At 42.1% G+C, this 22700-nt stretch overlaps 7 protein-coding genes and 1 long non-coding RNA gene across 11 annotated transcripts; 4 read left to right on the top strand and 4 right to left on the bottom strand.

The window, feature by feature from the left end:
* The first annotated feature begins 2 nt into the window (after positions 1-2).
* Ccdc58 (Coiled-coil domain-containing 58) lies at positions 3-859 on the top strand. Its single transcript, XM_017154059.3, has 4 exons — positions 3-159; positions 228-374; positions 435-557; positions 612-859. The coding sequence occupies exons 1-4, from the start codon at positions 124-126 to the stop codon at positions 714-716; spliced, it is 411 nt and encodes a 136-aa protein (XP_017009548.1). The 5' UTR covers positions 3-123; the 3' UTR covers positions 717-859.
* Positions 737-1137, bottom strand: LOC108065839 (DNA repair protein SWI5 homolog). The gene has a single exon (XM_017154060.3). The coding sequence runs from the start codon at positions 1076-1078 to the stop codon at positions 866-868; it is 213 nt and encodes a 70-aa protein (XP_017009549.2). The 5' UTR covers positions 1079-1137; the 3' UTR covers positions 737-865.
* Kap-alpha1 (karyopherin alpha1) lies at positions 1138-6487 on the top strand. Of its 3 annotated transcripts, XR_011418457.1 has the most exons (7): positions 1138-1251; positions 3953-4177; positions 4239-4741; positions 4803-5066; positions 5132-5631; positions 5687-6211; positions 6269-6487. XR_011418457.1 is itself a non-coding variant. In XM_017154057.3 (6 exons), the coding sequence occupies exons 2-6, from the start codon at positions 3977-3979 to the stop codon at positions 5866-5868; spliced, it is 1650 nt and encodes a 549-aa protein (XP_017009546.2). In that variant the 5' UTR covers positions 1138-1251; positions 3953-3976; the 3' UTR covers positions 5869-6487. The 3 variants fall into 3 exon arrangements, 2 of the variants coding, with proteins under 2 accessions (XP_017009546.2, XP_070070731.1); XM_017154057.3 differs by having other exon boundaries at positions 5687-6487; XM_070214630.1 differs by lacking the exon at positions 1138-1251 and having other exon boundaries at positions 3899-4177; positions 5687-6487.
* Positions 2224-3029, top strand: LOC138913188 (uncharacterized). The gene is made up of 3 exons (XR_011418840.1): positions 2224-2280; positions 2543-2733; positions 2798-3029. It is a non-coding gene; the product is annotated as an uncharacterized lncRNA (long non-coding RNA).
* Positions 6488-6500: 13 nt separating the features above from the next.
* On the bottom strand, positions 6501-11376 carry Cyp305a1 (Cytochrome P450 305a1). The gene is made up of 3 exons (XM_017141601.3): positions 11194-11376; positions 9571-9608; positions 6501-8445 (listed from the first exon to the last, which is right to left on the bottom strand). The coding sequence occupies exons 1-3, from the start codon at positions 11285-11287 to the stop codon at positions 7060-7062; spliced, it is 1518 nt and encodes a 505-aa protein (XP_016997090.2). The 5' UTR covers positions 11288-11376; the 3' UTR covers positions 6501-7059.
* Positions 11377-11818: 442 nt separating this feature from the next.
* On the bottom strand, positions 11819-14696 carry cyc (basic helix-loop-helix ARNT-like protein cyc). Its single transcript, XM_017141603.3, has 5 exons — positions 14534-14696; positions 14219-14293; positions 13332-13786; positions 12849-13278; positions 11819-12293 (listed from the first exon to the last, which is right to left on the bottom strand). The coding sequence occupies exons 1-5, from the start codon at positions 14551-14553 to the stop codon at positions 12032-12034; spliced, it is 1242 nt and encodes a 413-aa protein (XP_016997092.1). The 5' UTR covers positions 14554-14696; the 3' UTR covers positions 11819-12031.
* A 374-nt stretch (positions 14697-15070) lies between these two features.
* Fibp (acidic fibroblast growth factor intracellular-binding protein) lies at positions 15071-16807 on the bottom strand. The gene is made up of 9 exons (XM_044394551.2): positions 16728-16807; positions 16590-16668; positions 16204-16522; positions 16040-16147; positions 15851-15983; positions 15700-15800; positions 15576-15644; positions 15327-15512; positions 15071-15264 (listed from the first exon to the last, which is right to left on the bottom strand). Exons 1-9 carry the CDS (start codon positions 16728-16730, stop codon positions 15186-15188), a joined length of 1077 nt encoding a protein of 358 aa, XP_044250486.2. The 5' UTR covers positions 16731-16807; the 3' UTR covers positions 15071-15185.
* A 341-nt stretch (positions 16808-17148) lies between these two features.
* Deaf1 (deformed epidermal autoregulatory factor 1) lies at positions 17149-22378 on the top strand. 2 transcript variants are annotated; one of them, XM_017141600.3, is made up of 4 exons: positions 17149-17651; positions 18054-18861; positions 19946-20577; positions 20846-22378. In XM_017141600.3, the coding sequence occupies exons 1-4, from the start codon at positions 17520-17522 to the stop codon at positions 21014-21016; spliced, it is 1743 nt and encodes a 580-aa protein (XP_016997089.2). In that variant the 5' UTR covers positions 17149-17519; the 3' UTR covers positions 21017-22378. The 2 variants fall into 2 exon arrangements, with proteins under 2 accessions (XP_016997089.2, XP_016997088.2); XM_017141599.3 differs by having other exon boundaries at positions 18054-18870.
* Positions 22379-22700: the final 322 nt, after the last annotated feature.

Here is a 22700-nt window from a genome sequence, read left to right as displayed (position 1 = left end):
GCTGCCCGATAGCAGCCCGCAGGTGGCAACGCTGGCCAGTGCACATTGCGCCGGCAATTTACATATAGCATTTTGTTTTTATTGTTTTTAAAAAGTTTTTACTAGTTTTCATAGCTGTTTATTATGGCGGCTTTGTGCTTAGACTTTCTCGGCTTCCAGGTGGGTTTGAAGTAGTGGTTATAGGAGTTTTTAGCTGGCATACTTCACGGTTTCAAGTTCCCAAACAGGAGGCGCTGAAGAAGATGAGAGATGTGGACGACAAGATCATATATGCACTAAACGCCCTGCCCACGGAGTCGTTCAAGGGTCAGGTGAACAGCGAGAGCACCTGTCGCGATCTGTATTCAAAGCTCCAGCAGTCGCACCTCTCCCGGGTAATTCCAGATTAAAAATCCCCCCTGCAGATCTCACCAAACTTAATGCCTCCTTTGCAGCAAGATAGCATTCGCAGTTGCATAACCATTTCGGCAAATAATCTGAAGCAGCTGCGGGAGAAGCGGGAAGCCCAGCCGGATGATGTGGATACGGACAGCCAGTTCAAGGCGGAGCAGCGCAAGGTAGAATCCTGGTTTTAAAAATTGTCCTTTGCTAATCCTCGAAATCCTTTCCAGCTGCGCGTCCTTCAGGCCGAGCTCAATGTGGAGGACATCATCAAGGAGCGCACCTACAAGACCTTCAACGAGCGATGCCGATCCTATTTTCACGCCGGCCAGTAGGTGCCATGAAATGCAATAACTAGTTTTAGGTGGATTTATTAGTGGTAGACTCAAGGAACTGCCCAACCAGGAGGCATTTACATGCACTCGGTTGTATCACAAGTTATTTACAACAAGTACATGAAGACTACACTCAAAAGAAATCCCGTTTATTCGTCATTGGGCAGGTTGTAGGAGGCATAAACTGATCGGATGGAAACGCCTTTGAGGGTCGCCAAGGCTCCCAGGACCAGTTGCGTGGCATCCTTCAGGTCGTTGTACTCGTGCATCAGCTCGATGATCTTCTTTTTATCGGATTCCGAGGTCTCTTTGGGCTTATTGGCCTTTTTGCGGGGTTTTTTCTTGGAATTTTTCTCCTTCATATTTAAATTGCAATTGGATTGGAATGACTGCTATCGGTGGCTACTGCTATCGATAACGCATCAGCTGTGTGCACACTGCACTCCGGACAGTCTGGCAACTGCGTTCCTCAAAACGTGTAAATTTCTCGGTCTCTTTTGCATGATTAAAACGCGGAAAGGATTTTTCGGAACAGGTAAGTTGTACTCCACTTACGTGGCGGCGGGTCCTGTAATCCGGGAGTTGTGGTGGCCCCCTGGAAGGGCGTATCCGGGACATGGAGGAATTCCTAATGCTGACCTAAGCCCGCACCCATACACACGCACGCAAAGCAGCCGTGTGCACACCCCAGCGGGAATGTGAGAAGTTGGTTTTTGTGTTCCTGAAATCCTGTTCCTTTTTGCAGGCGGCGGTGTAGGGATAGATAATTTCTGAGCGCTAAATGAGGGTGGGTTTCTGAGAAGCATCAATATCAGGCCACTTATGCGCTGTGTGATTTCTGTGGCACCACGATTATAATATTTTTTAACAAAAAAAAGACCAACTTATAATATTCAAAAATCCTATGATTTACACCAAAACCAAAAGACTTGTTCTCACATTTAGTTTTAATTTTTAGTAATTTTAAAAGTCGTAGAAAAAATATTAATAATTGTTAATCAAAAAAATTAAACTATATAGCATTATTATCATAATGTCTATAATGATAATATTAATTTATTTTACTCAACATTTTTCAAATAATAATAAGGATGAATGTGGGATTCAACCAAATTATAGAGAAAAGCCACGGTAAGACGATTAAAATATTTGATCACATTTATCAAGGAATTACATTAAATTACAAAGAAAACTATTGTTGTTTTTTACATTTTTAAACATTTTCTGTGAAATAAAATAATTTGATCGTCAGATCGTGGCCTAAGCCATTTTTAAGTGTTGTTAAAATATAAAAATTCGTGTTGGTGGTATTGATAACACGAAAAATGCCTAATACACCTATAATATACGTAACCTTAAATGATTACGGTCCCTGAAAAGTATTTTTTAAACGAAATACTTATTCGGCGCCAAAGTGTGACCGGACTTTACAACGAAATTTATATCAAATCTGCATTTTAGTATTATCAAGTATATGATGCAGGGTCACATCATTTTTAAATTTGTTGGAAAAAGTGAAAAAAAAGTGAAAATAGTTAATTTTAATCTAAAAAACAATAAAAAGGTGAGTGATAAAATGAATTTTGTTTTTTTATAACCTTTATTTCAGCGTTACAAAGGTTAGTATCACAGATATTTTCGCCATTAATAAATATACGCCTCCGGATGCTATCTTCAACACAAATTCTGCAGTTCAGTGACACTTGAAATGTTTTTAATCTTTACCAGTGGTAAATGGTGTGAGGTGTTCATTAAATGGTTGTGTAAATAGTACTTCAGTACTAACTTAGTTGTTTAACTTAATCAAAATATTACATTTATTTCAGCCAGGCCGACTGAGACTTCTTGGGACCAGAAGTGTTGCGCCTGCGTTTGTCATATTTTATTTTTTCTTCTCATAGTTTTTGATATAGATACCCGACATAAAACAACTGAACAGAGGGTAAATGATCGGCCATGGCAAACCAGGCATAATTTCTGGAGAGATCCTTTAATTTTGTGCGGAGACCTAATAATGGTAATTACTCTTATTATTACTCATGGTCTTACATTCATATCTAAATTATTTTTGATATTTTCAGAAAACAGACAAGAAATGGATATCTAAGAACTGCATTCGGCCAAGCAAAACCCGGGAATGCTTCAGGCATTAAAAATTTGTAGTTCCAATGCTTCGATTGTAAATATTATTAATAATTACACAAACAAATATTACAAAAAACATGATTTTTATTGTGGAAAATCAGATACTGCAAAGCAGTGCAAAACCAAAACTGCGAGGGTCTGGAAAAACCAAAACTGGGAGGGTGTAGAAAAGCAGATATTGCAAGTGGAGGAAAACCATAACTGGGTACGTGTGGAAAATCTATAATGCGGGAAGTCGAAAAACCAGTGGATTTTGTCCTGCATTCTTCTGCCAGAGATCCAGATAGAAACCTCATTTCCCCCTTACTTTTTGTGTCACCCCCGTGTATTTTGAAACCAGAGATGGAAGAAATGTAAGGGGTGAATGAGGTTTAGTCCCTTCCGCTTCTATGGAGAAACCTCTTGAAAATATGTTATTTTCCAGAGGAATTTTCCCGGTGGGGTACACAATGAAATGTGAAAGTGTTGTGATTGTGCATTTTGCCAGGAAAACTGAATAGTTCATTAAATATTATATGTAAAATACTGGGCATACAACGTAATCTTTCCCAGAGATGTAGGATTACTCAAGTGCAGGCGCTCAGCGAGTGTTCAGTGGGGTTTCAGAAATCCAGTTTTGGGATTGGATGAGAATATCGGAGAAAACCCAGTCATGATTTTTCACTTTCCAAACGAATTTTTCCCACTCCATAACGACTAATAACCATAGTTTTGGATATTAAATTATTTCTTATTTTATCTACTTATATTTCGGGTTATTATCAGATTTTTAAACACCAAGAATAACAAGGTTTTTGGGAGGTTCCAGAGAGAACCAAATTTTGGAGAAAACAAGCCCTGAAATTTTATTCTAATTTTTCTCACTCCATAACGACCAATAACCATAGTTTTGGATATTAATTTATTTCTTATTTCATCTACTTATATTTTGGGGTATTATCAGATTTTTGATTACCAAGAACAACAAGGTTTTCGGGGGGTTCCAGAAAGAACAAAATTTTGTAGAAAACAAGCCCTGAAAAATCATTCTAGTGATTATCAATCAGAAGTTCGCAAGTCATAAATTTTTTTTTTTTGTGGAAAATTTTCAGCTTTCAAAGTGCCAAGACGACGACATGTCCGCCACCCACAAGCAGCGCTATAAAAATGCCGCCTTGGACTCCACGGAGATGCGGCGACGTCGCGAGGAAGTGGGCATCCAGTTGCGGAAGAACAAGCGGGAGCAGCAGCTCTTCAAGCGGCGCAATGTGGTCCTGGAGCCGGCCACCTCCTCGACTTCGGCCGGCATGGAGAGCAGCACCAGCAACGAGCTGCAGGTGGGTCTTCAGCCATTTTATATATCATTTTAGATCTTTCTAATCCCGAATCCTTTTGCAGACTGCCGACATGCACATGGCGGACAGCAGCACTGGACCAACGCATTTCCCAGGCGGACAGAACGAAACGGCAACCGGAACCGGTGCTCAGGTGTCCGTAATCAACGAGGAAATGATCCAGATGCTTTACAGTGGACGCGAAAGCGACCAGCTGGAGGCCACGCAAAAGTTCCGCAAACTGCTGTCCCGCGATCCCAATCCGCCCATCGAGGAGGTCATCCAGAAGGGGATTGTGCCGCAGTTTGTCACCTTTCTGCGGAACAGCTCGAATGCCACGCTGCAGTTCGAGGCCGCCTGGACGCTGACTAACATTGCCTCCGGCACCTCGCACCAAACGAAGATCGTCATCGAGGCCGGGGCAGTGCCCATTTTCATTGAGCTGCTCTCCAGTCCCCATGACGATGTGCAGGAGCAGGCTGTCTGGGCCCTGGGCAACATAGCCGGCGATTCACCCGTTTGCCGCGACCATCTGCTCGGCTCAGGCATTCTAATGCCTCTTCTGCAGTGAGTAATGCAAGAGTTTTGCCCCTAAAACTTTTCTGATATTTTCTTGGACCTTTTGCAGCGTCTTGAGCAACTCGGAGCGCATTACCATGATACGGAATGCCGTGTGGACGCTTTCAAATCTCTGCCGCGGCAAGAATCCACCCGCGGACTTTGCCAAAATTGTCCATGGCCTGCCCATATTGGCACGGTTACTGGACTACACCGATGCGGACGTGCTCAGCGATACTTGCTGGGCCATTAGCTACCTGTCGGATGGACCCAACGATAAAATCCAGGCTGTAATTGATGCGGGCGTTTGTCGTCGCTTGGTGGAGCTGCTACTGTAAGGAGTGCTCTTTATGCATTGAAATTTACCCGAATAACCATTACCTTTTTCGACATTTACAGACATCCCCAGCACAATGTAAGCACAGCCGCATTGCGCGCAGTGGGCAACATTGTGACCGGCGACGATCAGCAGACCCAGGTGATACTGGGCTTCAACGCCCTGCCCTGCATTAGCCACCTGCTGCGCTCGACGGCGGAAACGATCAAGAAGGAGTCCTGCTGGACCATCTCGAATATTGCAGCTGGCAATCGGGAGCAGATCCAGGCCATCATAAATGCCAACATATTCCCGCAGCTGATGATTATCATGCAGACGGCCGAGTTCAAAACGCGAAAGGAGGCAGCTTGGGCCATTACCAATGCCACGAGCAGCGGAACGTCTGAGCAGATTAACTACTTGGTTAAGGTGGGCTGCGTGCCGCCAATGTGCGATTTCCTCACCGTCGTCGATTCGGATATTGTCCAGGTGGCACTGAATGCCTTGGAAAACATCTTGAAGGCGGGTGAAAAGTTTCAGGCGCGACCAAATCCCTATGCCATTACCATCGAGGAATGCGGAGGTAAGTTAAATTACTATATATTTATTATAATTATATTAAACAATCCCCACTTTAGGTCTGGACAAGATCGAGTATCTGCAGGCGCACGAAAACCGCGACATCTACCACAAATCGTTTTACATCATTGAACAGTACTTTGGCAACGAGGAGGAGGACAGCCGGGTGGCCCCCGTGGCGGGCAGTCAACAGTTCGAGTTCGATCCGGACAACATGCCCAGCACAGGCTTCAACTTTTAGCACCATAACGGGCAGGACTATACTATCAACAAAATGCGAATCCTTCTAAAACCCTGAGCACACAACACACACACTGCAGGAAGCGCAGAATTGCCTGACAGGATTTAAACGGAGGCCAGAGCACGAGAAGGCAACCAATGCCTAAGTGCAGTCACTACTAGCATTTAAGTAAAGTTGGTCATTCTGTCGGCTCGTTATCCTTTTTCTTTTTCACACATACTCGTCTGCATATATATTTTCTGCGCTTAAAACTATTATTTTCGAAGTGGTCCAGGACCAAAATCATCATGACCTTACTCGAGCATTTCTCCAGCTGGAAAGCGGGATCGCTTTCACCTAGTTCGTATGTACTAATTTAATATGTTATACAACCCATTGTATATGTTTTTGCTTTCCTCAGATTGAGTTTGTAAATATTTTTCATTAAGCCCAATTACGTTGAGACCTTGACATGGTGTTGTTATGCATTCATACAAACAAACGATATTGATAAAACGAATAACTTAAAATGTTTTTATTTGATTTTGTTACGCAAATTGCCGAATGTAAATTTGATTAAATTATAAAGCATTGTAACTTAATTTAGAGGACACATCAATAAAGAACAACTAGACCACAACTATCCAGGAAACCATAAATCCTTATAAGCATTTCTTTAAACCGAATCTAAAAATTTATTTTCAAAATTTCTTATCGGGGGGTTTTTCTGTGTTTTTCACATCCCCATATTAAATTTAATTTTCGGAATTCTTGAAAAAAAAATCAAAGGGTAAGGGATATAGCACCATTTTCTCGGCCACCAACTAAACACCAAAATGTATAACATAATTATGGACACCAAACATGTATTTAGTTTAGTGTTGGGTTGCTCATGAGTGACTGAAGAAAAAAGAATTGCTCACTAAACTGAGTGAGTGAAGATGTTCCTTCGAACTTGTTCTTTATTGTTCACTTGTTCATTTTTGTTCACTTGCTCCTCTTTGTTCACTTGTTCAGTTTTGCTCTCTTACTTGCTCTTTTTTGTTCACTTGTTCATTTTGGCTCTCTTATTTGATCTTTTTAGTTCACTCGCTCAAGTGAACAAGTGAGCAAGTGAACATACATATGAACAAATTGAGTGAGTTGTCTCATTGGGAAAAAAAGAACAAGTGAACAGTTCACCCAAATGAGCAGATTTTACCCAACACTAATTTAGTTGCGCTTAACGAACTGCACCTTGTAAGGTTTTGGAGTGAGCGTGATCCCTGGGAGAAGTACCATCGATGGAGTCTCGCCCGCCGGCAGGACGATGCTAAAATGCTGCACGATCCGCACCAGAAACGAGAAAATACAGGCGCGGGCAAGGGCATCGCCCAGGCAACGACGTCTGCCCATTCCGAAGGGCATGAAGTACTCGTCCTTGAAGCACTTGCCAGCCGGATCGATGAACCTCTCCGGCCGGAACTCCAAGGGATCCTTCCAGTGCTCCTTATCCAAATGCACGGAACGCAGGCTGATCAGAATGGTGGCATTCTGGGGAATGTCGTAGCCACCCAGCTTGGTGGCCCACAAAGCCCGCCGTGGACCCGTGATGGGTGTGATGTGAAAGAAGCGCTGCACCTCCATGATGAAGGCATCCATGTAGTCGAAGGACTCTCGCCGGCTCAGGTGAGGGAATGCATCCGAGCTGGCTGCAGCCACACTGGCGGTCACCTCGGCGAAGAGCTTCTCCTGGACATCGGGCCGCATGGCCAGGACCATTAAAGCCAGATTGATGGTGTTGCTGGTGGTCTGGGAACCGGCAATGAAGAAATCCAGGATGGTCATCACCAGCTGCGTCTCGTTGAAGCTGCCGCTGCTCTCGCCGCCGGCACTTCGATCCTTCATCTCCTGGAGGTAGGCGAAAACCAGATCGCTCTCCGCCTGCGACGGATCCTTGGCCAGCTGCCGTCGGTGCTCCTCGATGGTGTCCATGAAGAAGCCGTACAGCTCCGTATTCAGTTGCTGGATGAGATTGTAGCCCGTGCGATCGGGGGCGATGTGGCGCAGCCAGGGAAACTGGGCCAGCAGACCGCCACAGATGTCGAAGAGCTTGGAGCGCCGGTTCATCAGGTCGAGCAGACGACGCAGCGTGCCATCCTCCTGGCTGGCGATCCGCTTGCCGGCTATCAGACACCACAGCACATTGAGCACACTCTGCGCCAGCCAGGTGACCGGCTCGATTGGCTGCTCCTCCGTGCCCTCCAGTTGGCCCAGCAGCTCCTCCGCCTCCAGTTCGATGTGCTGCTCCATCTGGCTGCGTCCATAGCCCACGTGGCGCATCTGCTTCATGGCGAAGTGGCGGTGCTCGTACCAAAGCTGGCCATCCGTGCAGGTGATTCCCTTCCGGGTTCCCATGGTCCGGAGGCGCAGGAAGAAGTTGTCGGGCCGTCCCTCGAACACCTCCTGCAGCTGCACCTCCTTGACCATCTCGTGGCCGGAAGCCACCACCACGTACTCGCTGCCCAGTTTCAGGCCAACCAGGTCACTCCGGAAGTACTTCGCCCACCGCTCGAACAGGATGTGCTGGCCGCCAACGGCACGGGCTTCCTTGCGGAACTGCCGGAAAAATTAAGGTATTAATAATAACCAGGGACCGTAACTGTTATAAGTTTTATTTTTGAAAAGTAAAACTCAAGGAATAACTGTTATTTTTTGAGTTTTATAATAAAAGTTGCAAATAACAGTTATTCGTCCTGATCAAAAATAAAACTCAAACATAATTTATAACGATTTTGTGGGTAAAATAAATTTAAAAAAAAATATAGTTATAAAATATGCGCGGTTGCCTTTTTTAACAAATTTGTAGTAAGTTTTATAAAACATGGTTAGCATGTTTTTTTTAATTATTTAATTTTTTTTTTAAATGTCAAGGGAATAACTGTTATTCATAAAAATCAACAAATAACAGTTATTTTTTGAGTTTTATTATAAAAGTCATTACGAATTTGTAAACTTCAATGGCAAATAAAAATAGTGGTGTATTTAAAAAAATTTTATGACCCTTCTACATAAGTGCGTGATTTTTTTTGTAAGAAAAATGTACAATAACAGTTATTTTCGGTCCCTGATAATAACGCAACAATTTACCAATTTCTAAAAAGAGCAATCCTATTCTCACCCTTTTGGATGGTAGATTAAAGATTAAAGCAAAAAATGTATTTGAAAACTAAAAATATTTCTGCTGTAAGATAAGTTCCCTTACAATTAAAAACTCCAAAGTTCCATTAAAAATTAATCTTTTTACATGAATGCCAATGTATTTGGTCATTGATTAAACTTTAATCATTACGGCAACAGTGCGAATGAGTGATAAACTTTAAAGCCAATTCTATACAAATTGGGACCTTCCTATTCTACAATAGTTATACATGCTTGGCGTAGATTTTTATTTTATTACATGAATGCCAATATATTTGATCATTGATTAAACTTTAATCATTAACGGCAACAGTGCGAATGAGTGATAAACATTAAAGCCAATTCCATAGAAATGTGGACCTTCCTATTCTACAATGGTTATAAATGCTTGGCGTAGATTGCTATTTCTTAATATGAAAATAAATAAAATATATTATAATAAATATAAATTCTCCAAAATTTAATTTTTCTCATAAAGATTATAGATAAATTATCTTAGTTTTAATTATGTATTATACTTATTATACTCATTATATAACATACCTGTAAAGAGTTCCCCAGCCATGGCAGAAAACGAGGTCCTGTTTTGGTAAAGAAATTAAAAATACGTAATTTTAAAAATAAATTAAAAAAGTCTTTGGGATATAACTTGAAAGTTAACTCAGTTGCTAATAGGATTTCAAAAGGCATAATACTGCAAATTGAACTTAGTTGTTTATACCTACTGCTAATCTAATCGGCTGCACAGAAATCTGTTAGCCTATAAATCACCGAATCGAAAGTGAAAACTCTATCTTGAAATCAAACAACTTAGTTATTAACAATAACTATCAATATGCCACATGTGCGTCGATCTCGTAACTTTAATGCATTTCACAACGAACATATTTTACCTATTTAGATAATAAACAAGAGAGAACGCTATAGTCGGGTTGTTGTCCCGACTATCTAATACCCGTCACTCAGCTAAAGGGAGTGCGAACGCTGTGTCGGGTTGGTGTCCCGACTAATAATCGTAACTCAGCTAAAGGGAGTGCGAGGGAGATAGATATATAATTTTTGATTGCGTATAACTTTTTAATGAATGGTCCGATTTGAAAAATGTCTTCTACATTTCGATAGGTATAAATATACACAACAAAATTGCATTTATACTTCTCGGAAATCTTTAAAGATGTGGGCGCAGGACCCATTTTAAAATCGTTAGTGGGCGATTGTGGGCGTTAGAGGGGGCGTGGCGCTCGGCGAAAATAAACTTGCGCTGCGTAGGAAGCCAAAGAATATGTGTGGGAAATCTCAACCTTCTAGCTTTTGTAGTTTCTGAGATCTCAGCGTTCATACAGACAGACAGACGGACAGACAGACGGACAGACGGACAGACGGACAGACGGACATGGCTAGATCGACTCGGCTAGTGACCCTGATCAAGAATATATATACTTTATGGGGTCGGAAACGCTTCCTTCTAGCTGTTACATACTTTTGCACGAATCTAGTATACCCTTTTACTCTACGAGTAACGGGTATAAAAAGTTATTTATCCCGAGAGATAAACATTTCCTTATAAGTAGTTTTCTAAAACTTAATTTAAATTACAAATTTACAAATAATAAAAATATGCCTATATACTGGAATGAGTGCAATTGCACCTATAATCCCAATCCTAATGCAAATAAACTGCATTTGCAAGTGGAATAAATTTGCCTGGCCCTTGTTATTAGCAATTGCAGACCAGTTAGGCCAGGTGTCAGAAATATGTGACGATTTTATCAATGAGATTTATTGGCATTCGAGACGTGTGCCGTCTGGTTCTCCATTACAAGTTGCTAATGAGCTGACCAAATGGTCGTGGGGCAGGTCGAGCCTATCGAAATCCGTATTAAAATCCAATTTTAAAACACTTCTAATGTTAATTTATGACAAGTTTATTAATGTCAATTTTTTCTCATATTTCTGATTACTTTAAAATAAAAAACTGTACCGCAGATAACAAAAATGGGTTAAGTAGTTCTCTGAATTTCAATATTCCTGTGTTCATAAGAGCTACTAGTTATTCATTTAAGCAAATATTCGCAAAGTAATTCTAAGGAAATTCGAAGCTCCTTATCTAGATATACATATAACGAAACTCGAATTTCCCTCTAAAGAGCAGAAACATGGACTCACCTGGGGGAAAATTCTTGGGACGCCGCACCGAACTGATAAGTGAATAAATCACAAAACCAATTAGAATCGCGCACAAAAATATGAGGGCACTCATTTCAATATATATCTTTAGAAGACCACCGAAAACCGTCGTCCAAGCAAGGCTTTTGTTCAATTACAGGCTATTTAATGGGGAGCCAAATATCGGAGCGTCCGTACGCCACGCCAGCTCTATGCCAACTAATTCCGAACCCGAATCCAATGAACGAGAGAGGCGGACCCAGACAAACCCACGCGCCTGGGCTGCCGCCTTTTCATGTGGGTCTATTGATAGTGCAGGCAAAAAAAAAGAAACAAATGAAACAAAAAACGGGCGAAAAAGCCCGTCTCAGTTGATAAACCAAGTACACTCATGTCGGTATATGTGGTCGGTATAAGTAGCTATGTGCCCGAAGAAATTCGAGCAACGATCACGTCCAAAACGTGCTTGGCTAAGAACTATTTGTTTTTTCATAATTTACTGCGACCTCTCTTTTTCGACAATTCCGATCGCCAGAGAGCAATGTTGACAACTTGATTAGCTAAAATTAAGATTGTTCCCACGATCGCGCACTAAAAGTTCGAGTCATTCTTATCTAAGCAAATCTTTTTTTAAAATTTGTCCGTTAGTTTAATTGATGTAGTACAAAAAGACGAGCTTATCATTAACTATAGAGTCTGTACATCGAGATATGGAATTTCATCCGCCGGCGCCAGCAACTCGATACGGAAGAGGATCTTTGGAATGTACACAAACTTTGGATTGTAATTGTAGTATTATAAATAGATTAATCGGTTCCTTAAGGAACGTTCGTATGCCTTATAAGAAGACCGAGTTCTTGGCGATTATGTAGTCAATCTCGCTCGTCCAGGGATTTTTAAAGGCCCGCCACTCGCTCTGCAGCTGAATGTAGCTGTTGTCCTTGCACCGGAAGCGGTAGACCTGCGTGGTGACCTTTTCGGGCACCTGCATCACCATCTTGTGGGACTCCATCAGGGCGGCGATGTCTTCGTTGTGGAAATACTCGTAGAAGCTGGTGCCCAGGATCTCCTGAGGAAGGAAACCGATGACGAGGGTGGCACTGCAGGGAGAAAAATGAATATAAATGTTATTGGAAATGTTTATTTTAAAGGAACAAATAAAAGAATATTTTTACTATCTTGTCGCTGAACAAAATATTCTTTTTTAAAGTAGGAAATTTTTTACCCCTCAACATTTTTTAATTCAAAACACCAAAAACATATAAATTTTGAATAAAATTATATACATATATTGTGAGCTGTCACTAAAATGTCAAAAAGTCATTGTGTTGAAAACACGTTGTGTAAAAAACACGTCGTGTTAATAACACGTCGTGTAAATAACACAAATGACATGTGTGTGTTATTTACATTTGTTTCTTACATATGAAGGCTACAATTTTTGAAACACATGTCAATAACTTTTTTTGAACTTAACACTGTGACATTTAATATGTTAGGAACCCTGATTTTTAGTCATCTAGTTTTATGAAGTCATCGTATTTTATATTAAAAGGCTGATCTAATTACCTAAGTATCATTTCCGAAAGGTAGATTTAAGAATGGAAATTTAATGTTCTTCAACATCTCAGCATAGGATACAAAATATGTCTTACCGCTGGTCGATGAACAGGAACTTTCCCTCGCCGGAGTGCCGCGAAATGAAGAGCACGTGCCGAATGTTCGGGTGATTGTCCAGCGAGGGGGGTAATGTGGAATTGCGTACGTTGGGAGGGATACGACCTATGGCCACCAGGCAGGAAATATTCGTAGTATGCTCGTCGCTGTCGCCGTCCTGATCCTCGTCCTTGATTGGAGTCCACGACTTGAGGTATCCCGTACACTGGATGACCCGGTATTTGTGACCCGTGCTCAGCCGTGACTTGCGCTTCGTGGAGCTTCGGGAGCTGGACGAAGTGTCGGACTCCTCCTTGATCTGGTTGTTGTTGGCGGCGCGCAGTTTCATGCGGCAGAAGAAGGAGCGCCGGGCGCCAGGACAAAGGCGGCACAGGCTCTGCGGGACGTCGGTCTTTACGGGCAGCATGGCTGTGGGGGGAGGAGATCTTGAAGTATATGTTTTACAACATCTGATCACTCACTCTTGGCATCGATTAGCCTCTCCCTGGGACACTGTTCCAGCGAGGACAGTTGCTCCTTGACCTTGCCTATGTCCTTGGGGTGCAGAACGTCGAACCAGCTCTGTCCCAGCAGATCTGCCTGGGTGCTGTTCAGCACACTGGAAACCGAATCGGAGACGTACAGGATGCGTCCCCGGTCACAACCCACGACGAACAGGAATCCCTCCGAGGCCTGCAGGATGATCATCTTGAGCTCCTGGTCGGACAGGAAGCTCGGTCGGTAGTCGGATCCGTTGAATGGATGCAAGCTGCCGCTGCCTCGGATTCCTCGTAGATGCTGCACCGCCATCCGGAGCACCGTCAGTTTGTCCAGCTTCCGCTGCATCGCAAAGCACATGGGGATCATGGAGGACAGTTCGTTTATGTACGTATTCATCTTGTCCCGCCGCCTTTTCTCGATCTCGCTGTGATTTTGCCTATGGGAGGATTAAAATGATAAGGGATATATGAGTGATTCTTTGTGAAACGTATCGAGATTTTCTTAATGGTCTCAAAACGATATTTAATTTTTATCACAATATTACACCATTTAAAAAAAGAGTTTTTAAAAAGGTAAAAAAAATCCATTTGGCAGAAGCGAATCTGTGAGAACGCTTTTTTCTTGTTTAATTAATTTATAACTTTAAATTAAGTGGGGTAAAAAATAAATAAAAATACTCCAAAATTATAATTTTTGACAAGCTTTCACATAAAAATAACACCCACAATGGTTCCAGAGCAAAATATAGTCTAAACTTCATAATTATTTTTAAATGGTGTAATATCGTGATAAAAATGAGATATCGTTTTGAGACCATTCACAAAATCTATATCATATGTATGTAGGTTTTAAAATTCGAATTCCTCACTTGCGATTTTCATCCGAGGTTCTCGCCGACTTTTCCTCGTCGAAAGTTTCATCTTCGATCTCCTCTAGATTTTCGCTAAAACGAAATCGAATAACAGTGGATTAAAAACAACCCCGTTATTTGATAAGCCAGTGGGTGGGTTTCCCATGTAACGGGCGTCAACTGTTGCTTCCTCTTCCCTTCGTACCCACACACACTCACCTGGGAAACTTGGGTGTGTGCGTGTTTTTGCGAACTTGTGTCTGTGTAGGTGCTTAGTACATCTCGTTTTATGTAATGTGTGTAATTTGCAATGCACTTTTCCATGAATCTCACCTAAACTCTTGCACTTCCATCGCCAATCAATAACGGCTTTACAGGGCGAATTAAGATCTTTTTGCTGAAGACCCTGCGGTTTGTTTACTAACATTAACGATGCTGGCGCCCAGATAATAACATTCAAAACGGAAGAGTGTTGTTTGTTGCCGTGCCTTTTCCAGCCTCGGAAAGCTCCAGAGAGGCGGAGAACTATCGATGTTTTTAAAATATCGACAGCACAAAGTTTGGCGGGACATCATCGATTATTTTGAAATTATTATTAAGTTTGGGGGGTCTTTTTATAAGCCTAACCATAGGAGAGAGCGAGATGCAAATAGGCTTTCAAAATACCGTAAAGTAATTAAAGTTACAAATATCGATTACCAATTTATGATTCGTGGATTTAAATTCTCAGAAAATAGAGCGTTTCAACAAAGTAATAAATGAAAAACGTAAAATTGGCCAAACAGATTATGATTACAATAATTACCAAAACCCCATTATATTTAAAAAACTGTAGTTAATTTACAATGAATTAATTATGATTTTTTTTTATATATTTCAGCTTATATTTGATATTTTACAATATAATGTCATATATAAAAGCTAACACAAATCGAAAACAAACACAACTAAACTATTTTAACTTGTTCCTTAACTCAAGCACAGCTTAAATGTGATACATTTTATCCAAGCAAATCGTTATGACCTGCATGTAGCGATCCCAAAGACATCGAGTCTCCTGGTCCCTGTAAAATGTATCAAATGGCTTTTTAGGAAGAATACTACATATTTTTTGACTAGATCCCACCTAGATATTTCCAGATCCAAGACGCTTTGCGTTATGGAAGCCAGAAACTTATTCACTTGCTCCCGATTCCAGCCATTCTGACGCCAAGGATCAATCAGTTTCTCACAGAGATCGACGAATAGATCACGCAGCTCCCGATTGCGGTGCAAATTGCAGGCAATTGTGATCAAAGCGCGCCAGTACGACCTGCAAATTATAAGTTACAGCATTAAATATGAAGCTAATTTGGATAGAAAGCTTATTCTTTACCGAAAATTGCCATCAAGCTCGTGAAAGGCGCGCTCCAGAAGAACGGGTTTGAGGCGCATGCAGACGAGGCTAAATACAAAAACTATTCCATATCAGAGCTCTCGACAGTATTAAACTTTCTTACTGCTTAATTTCCTTTTCCTTGTCGAGCAGACAGCGCAGTTCCCTTAAATCTAGAAGAAACTCTTTGTCCATTTCGGTATCATAGTATTCCGGTCCAGTGTGCTGCAATCAATGAATTAGTTCGGCATGATATTAAAAAGATTAAGTCATGCCTGGTAAGTGTAGGTCCAGTAGATCATAATGGCGTGTGAGCAAGTGAGCAAATCGCTGAAACTTAAATACTGCAGCTTCTTCTTGGTGGTTTCAAACCGCAGGCAGGCCAGAAAAACTATGCAGGCATACTTTCTGCAACATTCAAAGGGTTAGTTATGTGGGCTATAAGGCTTATATCTATTTTCTACTTGGCCAGATCGGTGGAGATGAAGAAATGCTGCTTGATATTGTTGGTCAGCGTGCCCGGCATCTCCTCCACGGACTTGAATATCCGCTTCACGTTGTCAAACTGTCGTCTGGAAGGGAATATCATGATAAGATATGCTTTCTATCTATTGGATAATTTACCCACCGAACCGACTTCAGCTTGACGCACGTCTTTTCGGCCACCTCGTCCAGATCCTTGCGGTAGCGGGAAGTCAGTTTCTTTCCCAGTATTTCCCGGGCCACCACATCATCGATGGAGTAGTACTTCTCGGTGATTAGGTCACGCATATGTGGCTCCAGCTGGAAGCAGGATTGCTCCATCAGCTTTGTGGGTGCGTTCAAATAGAGCTCAATCAGGGAGTAGGTGCGGTAGTGGTCCAGGACATCGGAAGCAATCAGGTCGCTGGGAGCGCCCATCGAATGGCCGAAGCCCTTTTGTTTCAGATAGGAAACCGCCTCGCTGGCTGGAAAGGCAAATCGGAGGAGTCATTTTCGAGGCACCCTTGTGAAATACAGGAGAAATAGACATACAGGAGAATCCTTCGATCCATAACTGGTAGATTTCGGGATCCACAAGAGTGTAGTTGCTGATGAAGACATCCACATCGGCCTGAAAAGATTGAGTTTTTATCAAAGGGTGTCGAACACCAGATCGTTAAGATTTTTTACCATCTTATTTTTGGTAAGACCGTTTAGTGTTTACTGGCCCAACGATATATCGATGCTAGAGATGGGACATCGGCGGGGAAATATATATTTGATGTTTTTTTTTTTTATTTTAATTATTAAATTACATGATTTATCTAATTATAATAAAAAAATGTTTAAAAATATCTGCCGTGTTAAGGTAAAATATTTTTTATATGTCTCGTCTTTTAGGTTTCCCATGAAAATGTAATTATTTGCTAAGTCAAACCGTAAGTGCATTGTCCTAATCAAGTTTTTAATTTACCAAATATAAACAAATTAAACACAGATAAATTATCTGTTAAACTTTCGAATTACGAAATCCAGCGATGGGACAAAGCTAGCGAGCACGGAACACGACTATCGATAGGCGCCGATAGCTGGCGATAGTGCAACGCGCATGACAACTCTAGTTATCATGAGGAAGAAGAGGAGGATATCAACTTTTGGAGACGAATTTTAGTAAAGTTTAGGCTTAAAAAATGTAATTTGCAATGAACCTCGAGCTGTAAATAGGGCAATGCAACGAGAACGCGACCAGCGCGCAATTCGCATGTGATTGGTGAGCGCGGGAAAAAACGCGCATCGCGGCGGCAGCAGCAACAGAGCAGCAGCAGCAGAGAAGCAACAACAACAGACCTTTCCGTCCGTCGTCAGACGTCGAATAAGATATATCGTATCCAATTGCAAGTTGCAATTCGATGAACAATTCAAGTGCATTAACATTGGGCCGAAGAATAAGTGAAAGTGAACTGGCATTGGCATAACAAGACTATGGAACAGGTCGACTCCTCCACCGAGCTGCACCTGAACAGGAAAGATCTGGCCGCGCTGGCCGATGATGTTGTGAAAGAAGAGGTGATATTAGAAAGCCCGGGCCATCACCATCATCATCATCACCATCAGGTAGGAGGAAAAGCGCCTTTTTCGCTTTGGCGGGGTGGTTTTTGGTTCCAGACTGAATCTGAATCTGAATCCGAATCCGAATCTGGCTCGAAAACCGCTCCGCTTCGCTCTGCGCAGTTGTGGAAAGTGGGTGGTTGGGTGGTAGCGGGTGGCCTGGGGGTGGCCCTACGAACGTTCCATGCGACCCACTGGGCGCCCCACCCCCTCCTCCTCCGCATTTGTGGCGCACAAATGTTGTGTATACCGATTTTCATTTTTCCCATGCTGTGTTGTTTACTTACATTCGAATTTTCTTCTCCCGTTTCTTCGATTCCCGTGCAAATCGCATTGAATTAAAATCGCTGGACCATCACCCACATACATGTGACGAACGTGCGTAATATGTGCGCTATGGTAATGCAGTTGGACACCAAGGTTCGCATGGTCACATCCTCCTCCAACGACAATAGCGGCAGCGGCGGCGCCAGCGGCGGCGGAACGAGCGGAGCGGGCGGCGGAGGAGGCGGCGGCGGCGGCGGCGGCGGCGTGGTCTCGGTGCCCGTATCCCTGCCCATCGGATCGATGATAACCGGCACCACCTTCAATGTGATCACGCCCGACCAGCTGCCCCACTTCAAGCCGATGCTGTGCGTCGACAACAATGGCTATCTGTCCGGCAGCACGGTCAGCATGGGCAACGACCTCAAGACGATTGTCATCCAGCAGCAACAGCAGCAGACGCAACCCGGCGGCGGCAATGGTGGCGCCAATAGTGCGGGCACCAATACAACCGCCACCAATACGATTGGACTGAACCACGATGGCTCCGGGAGCAATAACAGCCACGACAGCCTGGCCACCTTGGAGCACGCCGCCGGTGGAACCGCCGTTGGCGGCGGTGGAGCCGGCGGAACGGGCGGTGGCTCCTCGGGCTGGTCGGAGAACCCGTCCACCCAGCACATGGAGGTCTTCCAGATCCGCTGCAAAACCACCTGCGCCGAATTGTACCGCAGCAAGCTGGGCTCCGGCGGACGGGGACGCTGTGTGAAGTACAAGGACAAGTGGCACACGCCCAGTGAATTCGAGCATGTGTGCGGAAGGGGCTCCAGCAAGGATTGGAAGCGCTCCATCAAGTACGGCGGCAAGTCGCTGCAGTCCCTCATCGACGAAGGCACGCTCACGCCGCACGCGACCAACTGCAGCTGCACGGTCTGCTGCGACGACGAAGCAGGTGAGTCAGGTGAGACGAACAACAATTACTACTCTATGGATGGCATGGCGGTCCTGGTTGATCCTGGTCCCGGGTTCGTCATGGCGTCACAAGTACAAGGGGATATGGGCACAAAAGGAGAGCTGATAGCAAGGATTAAGTCAACTTATAATTAGGGAATCCAACAATATTTTTTCAATGGGTTAAGATCCCTGTTTTTTGAGAATAACTAGAATATACTAGAATTTAGTAGCGCAAGCATTAATCAATATTCATTTAGATAGTTACAAATTTTAGTGAGATAACTTAGTATTTATTACTTCAATAACTTTTCTCCAAAGGGCTATGATCCCTGACTTTTGAGAGCAGTCCCTAGTGTTACATAAAGCTAAAATAAATTATAATTTTGTAACACAAGCTTTAATTAATATTAATTCGGTTAGTTAAAATTTTTTGTGTAACTATTAGTATTATTTACTTTAACATATTTTTTACTAAAAGAAAAATCAGTTTCGTTAACGTCTCGTCAGTTAATTAAAAGCAATTCAAAATTCAATGCAATTTAAAATTGATTGCTGTTCTCAACAAGTAATACATTTTTCTTTTAAAATAAATTAAAAGAGTAACTTGCTTCAATTGTTAATTTGACTTTTTTTAAAAAGCTCATTATTTAGTATAAATTAATTTTAATCAAATTAAACTTTCTTTTCGAAAAAAAAAAAACAATATTTTATTTGAGTCAAAACTGAGTAAAAAACCCTCCAATTCAAAATTGAATGCAATTTAAAATTTATTGCTGTTCTCAACAAGTATTGAAATATTCTTGTAAAACAAATTAAAAGCGTCATTTGCTTAAATTGTCATTTAGACTTTTTTTTTCAAAAGCTCATTATTTAGTGTAAATGCATTTTAATCATGTTAAAGCGGTCAAGCTAATTGCAAAGTTAACTTTAATTGCGAAAAAAAACCAACCGAACTATTTAAGTCAGAACTGAGTAAAAAACCCTCCTTGTCAGTACTTTCTCCTGCTTTGCCCAGCCCAATGTGCACTTCTACGAACATGAAAAGCATTTGTCTAACCCCCTTACACGCTCATCTTGTTTAGCTTCCGGCCCTGTCCGTCTCTTCACGCCCTACAAGCGGCGGAAGCGGAATCAAACTGATCTCGACATGGATTCTGGACCCAAACGCAAGCGCAATACCCATCATAGTAACAACAACAATAATAATACCAATAACAACAACACGAGCGGGAGCGGAGCCAACAATTGTGTGGACGTGACGGCCGCCGCTGTGGCAGCAGCAACAGCCAGCGTGGTGGATGAGAACAACATGTTCCTGGCGGAGGAGAACATCACGTCGAAGGACGAGCCGTGGGCAGCACTTAACGACAGCCTGGACACCTCCAACGAGCTGGTCGACCAGTCGCAGATGGGCAACACCTACGAACGGGAAACGTTTGTGGTGAACATCAACGATGGTTCCTCCATCGCCGTCCTGGACACCAGTCAATCGATGAAGAACATCGAGCATGTCTACTGCACCATGGTCAAGGCGACCAATGACTTCAAGCGCCTGCTCAACGACATGAAGCAGTCCTACGAGCGCCGCCTTGAGGTTCTGCAGAAGGAGCGCGACGCTGCGGTCAGTGCGATGCGGGTCCAGGTGCACGCGGACATTGACGACCCAAATATATCCGGCTCCCTGCACGGCAACGAGATCATTTCGGCCAAGAAGGTACATATTAATTGTGTGATGGGGTTGAGGTGTCCAAGAAATCTGTTAGAAAGTATCTATCAAGCAACACGCGGTTTATCAAAAGTCATTTATAATACCTACTACTATGAATTCTGCTCAAGTTCTAATAATTATTATAATTAGCCTCTTCAATACTTTTTTATGCGTCTATTTTTTGCCACCAATTCATTAATTTTGTAACATGGCCCAATATATATAAGACTTTTTAAAAATCCCTTACTAATTCTATATTCTACATTCCAAATAGTGCGCCAACTGTAACCGCGAAGCATTGGCCGAGTGCTCACTGTGCCGAAAGACGCCATACTGCTCGGAGTTCTGCCAGCGGAAGGATTGGAATGCTCATCAGGTGGAGTGCACAAGGAATCCACAAACGACAACGCAACAGGTCATGCTGTTGATCGACGATCAGTCCTAAGCAACGTAACGAATTGTACATACAAATTTTACTACTAATTAATACGATTATAGGAAGTTCCCCCTAAAGTCCCTACTTAGTCCACGCCCCCTCCCGTTCCCCTCAGTCCCCCATTAGCATGCCTGCATCCTCTTAGACTTATGTCCTATATTAATGTAATTCTTAACGTACATATAACTATATAAAGATATATACATTTTACTATTGAACGTAGGGCAAGCCAGCGAAAAAAAAGAAAAAAACAAAAACAAGCGAAACGAAAATAAAATAAAATTAATTAAAAAAAGAGAAAAATGTAGCAAGCGAAAATCAAAGCAAGTGCAAAGGCGTAGAGAATTAATTAAGCTACGATTTGAAAGTAAAGAAAACTAAACCGATTACTTGTAATTCAATTTAAATTAAATTAAATTAATAATAGTTGCAAAGCGCATAGCATAACTAACAAGAGAGACCCCAAAACATCCCCGCACCCCATTCAAAAACACACAATCACCCACAGTGAAAAAAAAACTAGAGAAAACCTAAGCGAAGATAAAAAAATTCTGAAATTACCATACATATTCGTCTATGTATACACTTTTCATTAGACTCTAAGCGCATAGTTAAACTTTTAACATTTTACCATTATAATTTTATGGATACTACTGCCCGTTACAAGCATCCAATAAAGATTTCAAACAAGCAAAAACATCCACAGTACGAAGTAAACGCAATCCGAATTCCAATTACAAATACGCCCGCACAGTAATCGAACCGAAATGTAAACATATAGCTGGAAATCGAAAATCAACAATTTACAGTTTGTTAGCTGTGTGTAAATGTGTCTCGTAGGGTTTTCCCCCATTTCTCCCGTTTGTAAAGTTTTTGCCTACGCCCCCAGCTGATGTAACAATTCTTATAGTCTGTAGTCTCCATATGCTAATACATCTATATATGTAGTATATATATATATATAATGATATCTTTAAACGACTAGATATATATTCCGATTCACGCACACACCCGACACGTACACAGAGAGAAACCACAGCCGAAACACACACACACCCGAAACACCCGTCACACATGCGACATATCGCAGATGCAAAGCAATTTACTTTCGATTTTCAGGCTCGCGCCTGAGCAAACCAATTTGAAATCTTTATTTTCATGTCTGTAATGGTTTCGGATGTTGCATTCAATTAAAACCAAACAACGCTGTTCAGATACACTGCAAAAACAAAACGAAAACAACCATCCATTCACACAGTACGCAGAACACAAATCAAAAATCGAGCGCAAGTGCAGATTAAGAGATGGCGAGAGGAGTGCAGATGAAAAGATCAACAAAATATATACATACATTTAAATGTACAAAGCCTACCTTTTTGTCGTGTTACTTTCTGGTTTTCTCAGGCTCGCTTATTTATTCATTAATTTTGGACGCCAAATTCAAGACACCAATTTAAGCCAAAAATCTGAAGCTTTGTATTTACATATATTGTTACACTGCTGGCAATTTTTCAACAAAAACGATAAAGGATACTTCCTCGTAAACATTTTTCCGTTATTATACCCGTTACTCGTAGAGTAAAAGGGTATACTAGATTCGTGCAAAAGTATGTAACAGCCAGAAGGAAGCGTTTCCGACCCCATAAAGTATATATATTCTTGATCAGGGTCACTAGCCGAGTCGATCTAGCCA

This window comes from Drosophila takahashii, chromosome 3L (genome assembly GCF_030179915.1).
Source record: "Drosophila takahashii strain IR98-3 E-12201 chromosome 3L, DtakHiC1v2, whole genome shotgun sequence".
Classification (NCBI taxonomy): Eukaryota; Metazoa; Arthropoda; class Insecta; order Diptera; family Drosophilidae; genus Drosophila; species Drosophila takahashii.
This window is presented reverse-complemented; position numbering and strand designations above follow the sequence as displayed.

Bases quoted from the DNA above. Each gene is read 5' to 3' on its own strand.
- cyc (XM_017141603.3), bottom strand. From the start codon at position 14,553: ATGGAAGTGCAAGAGTTTAG. The intron at 13,279-13,331 runs GTGAGTGATCAG...CTCCCCCCACAG, and splicing joins GAGGCTAATCGATGCCAAGA to CCATGCTGCCCGTAAAGACC. The intron at 12,294-12,848 runs GTAAGACATATT...TTCTCCCTGCAG, and splicing joins TTCCTGTTCATCGACCAGCG to TGCCACCCTCGTCATCGGTT.
- Fibp (XM_044394551.2), bottom strand. The intron at 15,801-15,850 runs GCATGACTTAAT...CATTGATTGCAG, and splicing joins ACTGGACCTACACTTACCAG to CACACTGGACCGGAATACTA. The intron at 15,265-15,326 runs GTGGGATCTAGT...TACATTTTACAG, and splicing joins TTGGATCTGGAAATATCTAG to GGACCAGGAGACTCGATGTC.
- LOC108065839 (XM_017154060.3), bottom strand. From the start codon at position 1,078: ATGAAGGAGAAAAATTCCAAGAAAAAACCCCGCAAAAAGGCCAATAAG.
- Kap-alpha1 (XM_017154057.3), top strand. From the start codon at position 3,977: ATGTCCGCCACCCACAAGCAGCGCTATAAAAATGCCGCCTTGGACTCC. The intron at 4,742-4,802 runs GTGAGTAATGCA...GACCTTTTGCAG, and splicing joins ATTCTAATGCCTCTTCTGCA to CGTCTTGAGCAACTCGGAGC. The intron at 5,632-5,686 runs GTAAGTTAAATT...TCCCCACTTTAG, and splicing joins TACCATCGAGGAATGCGGAG to GTCTGGACAAGATCGAGTAT.
- Deaf1 (XM_017141599.3), top strand. From the start codon at position 17,520: ATGGAACAGGTCGACTCCTCCACCGAGCTGCACCTGAACAGGAAAGAT. The intron at 18,871-19,945 runs GTGAGACGAACA...CATCTTGTTTAG, and splicing joins CGACGAAGCAGGTGAGTCAG to CTTCCGGCCCTGTCCGTCTC. The intron at 20,578-20,845 runs GTACATATTAAT...CATTCCAAATAG, and splicing joins AGATCATTTCGGCCAAGAAG to TGCGCCAACTGTAACCGCGA.
- Ccdc58 (XM_017154059.3), top strand. From the start codon at position 124: ATGGCGGCTTTGTGCTTAGACTTTCTCGGCTTCCAG. The intron at 375-434 runs GTAATTCCAGAT...CCTCCTTTGCAG, and splicing joins AGCAGTCGCACCTCTCCCGG to CAAGATAGCATTCGCAGTTG. The intron at 558-611 runs GTAGAATCCTGG...AATCCTTTCCAG, and splicing joins TCAAGGCGGAGCAGCGCAAG to CTGCGCGTCCTTCAGGCCGA.
- Cyp305a1 (XM_017141601.3), bottom strand. From the start codon at position 11,287: ATGAGTGCCCTCATATTTTTGTGCGCGATTCTAATTGGTTTTGTGATT. The intron at 9,609-11,193 runs GTGAGTCCATGT...TTACCAAAACAG, and splicing joins TCCCAAGAATTTTCCCCCAG to GACCTCGTTTTCTGCCATGG. The intron at 8,446-9,570 runs GTATGTTATATA...TTTTTCCGGCAG, and splicing joins GGCTGGGGAACTCTTTACAG to TTCCGCAAGGAAGCCCGTGC.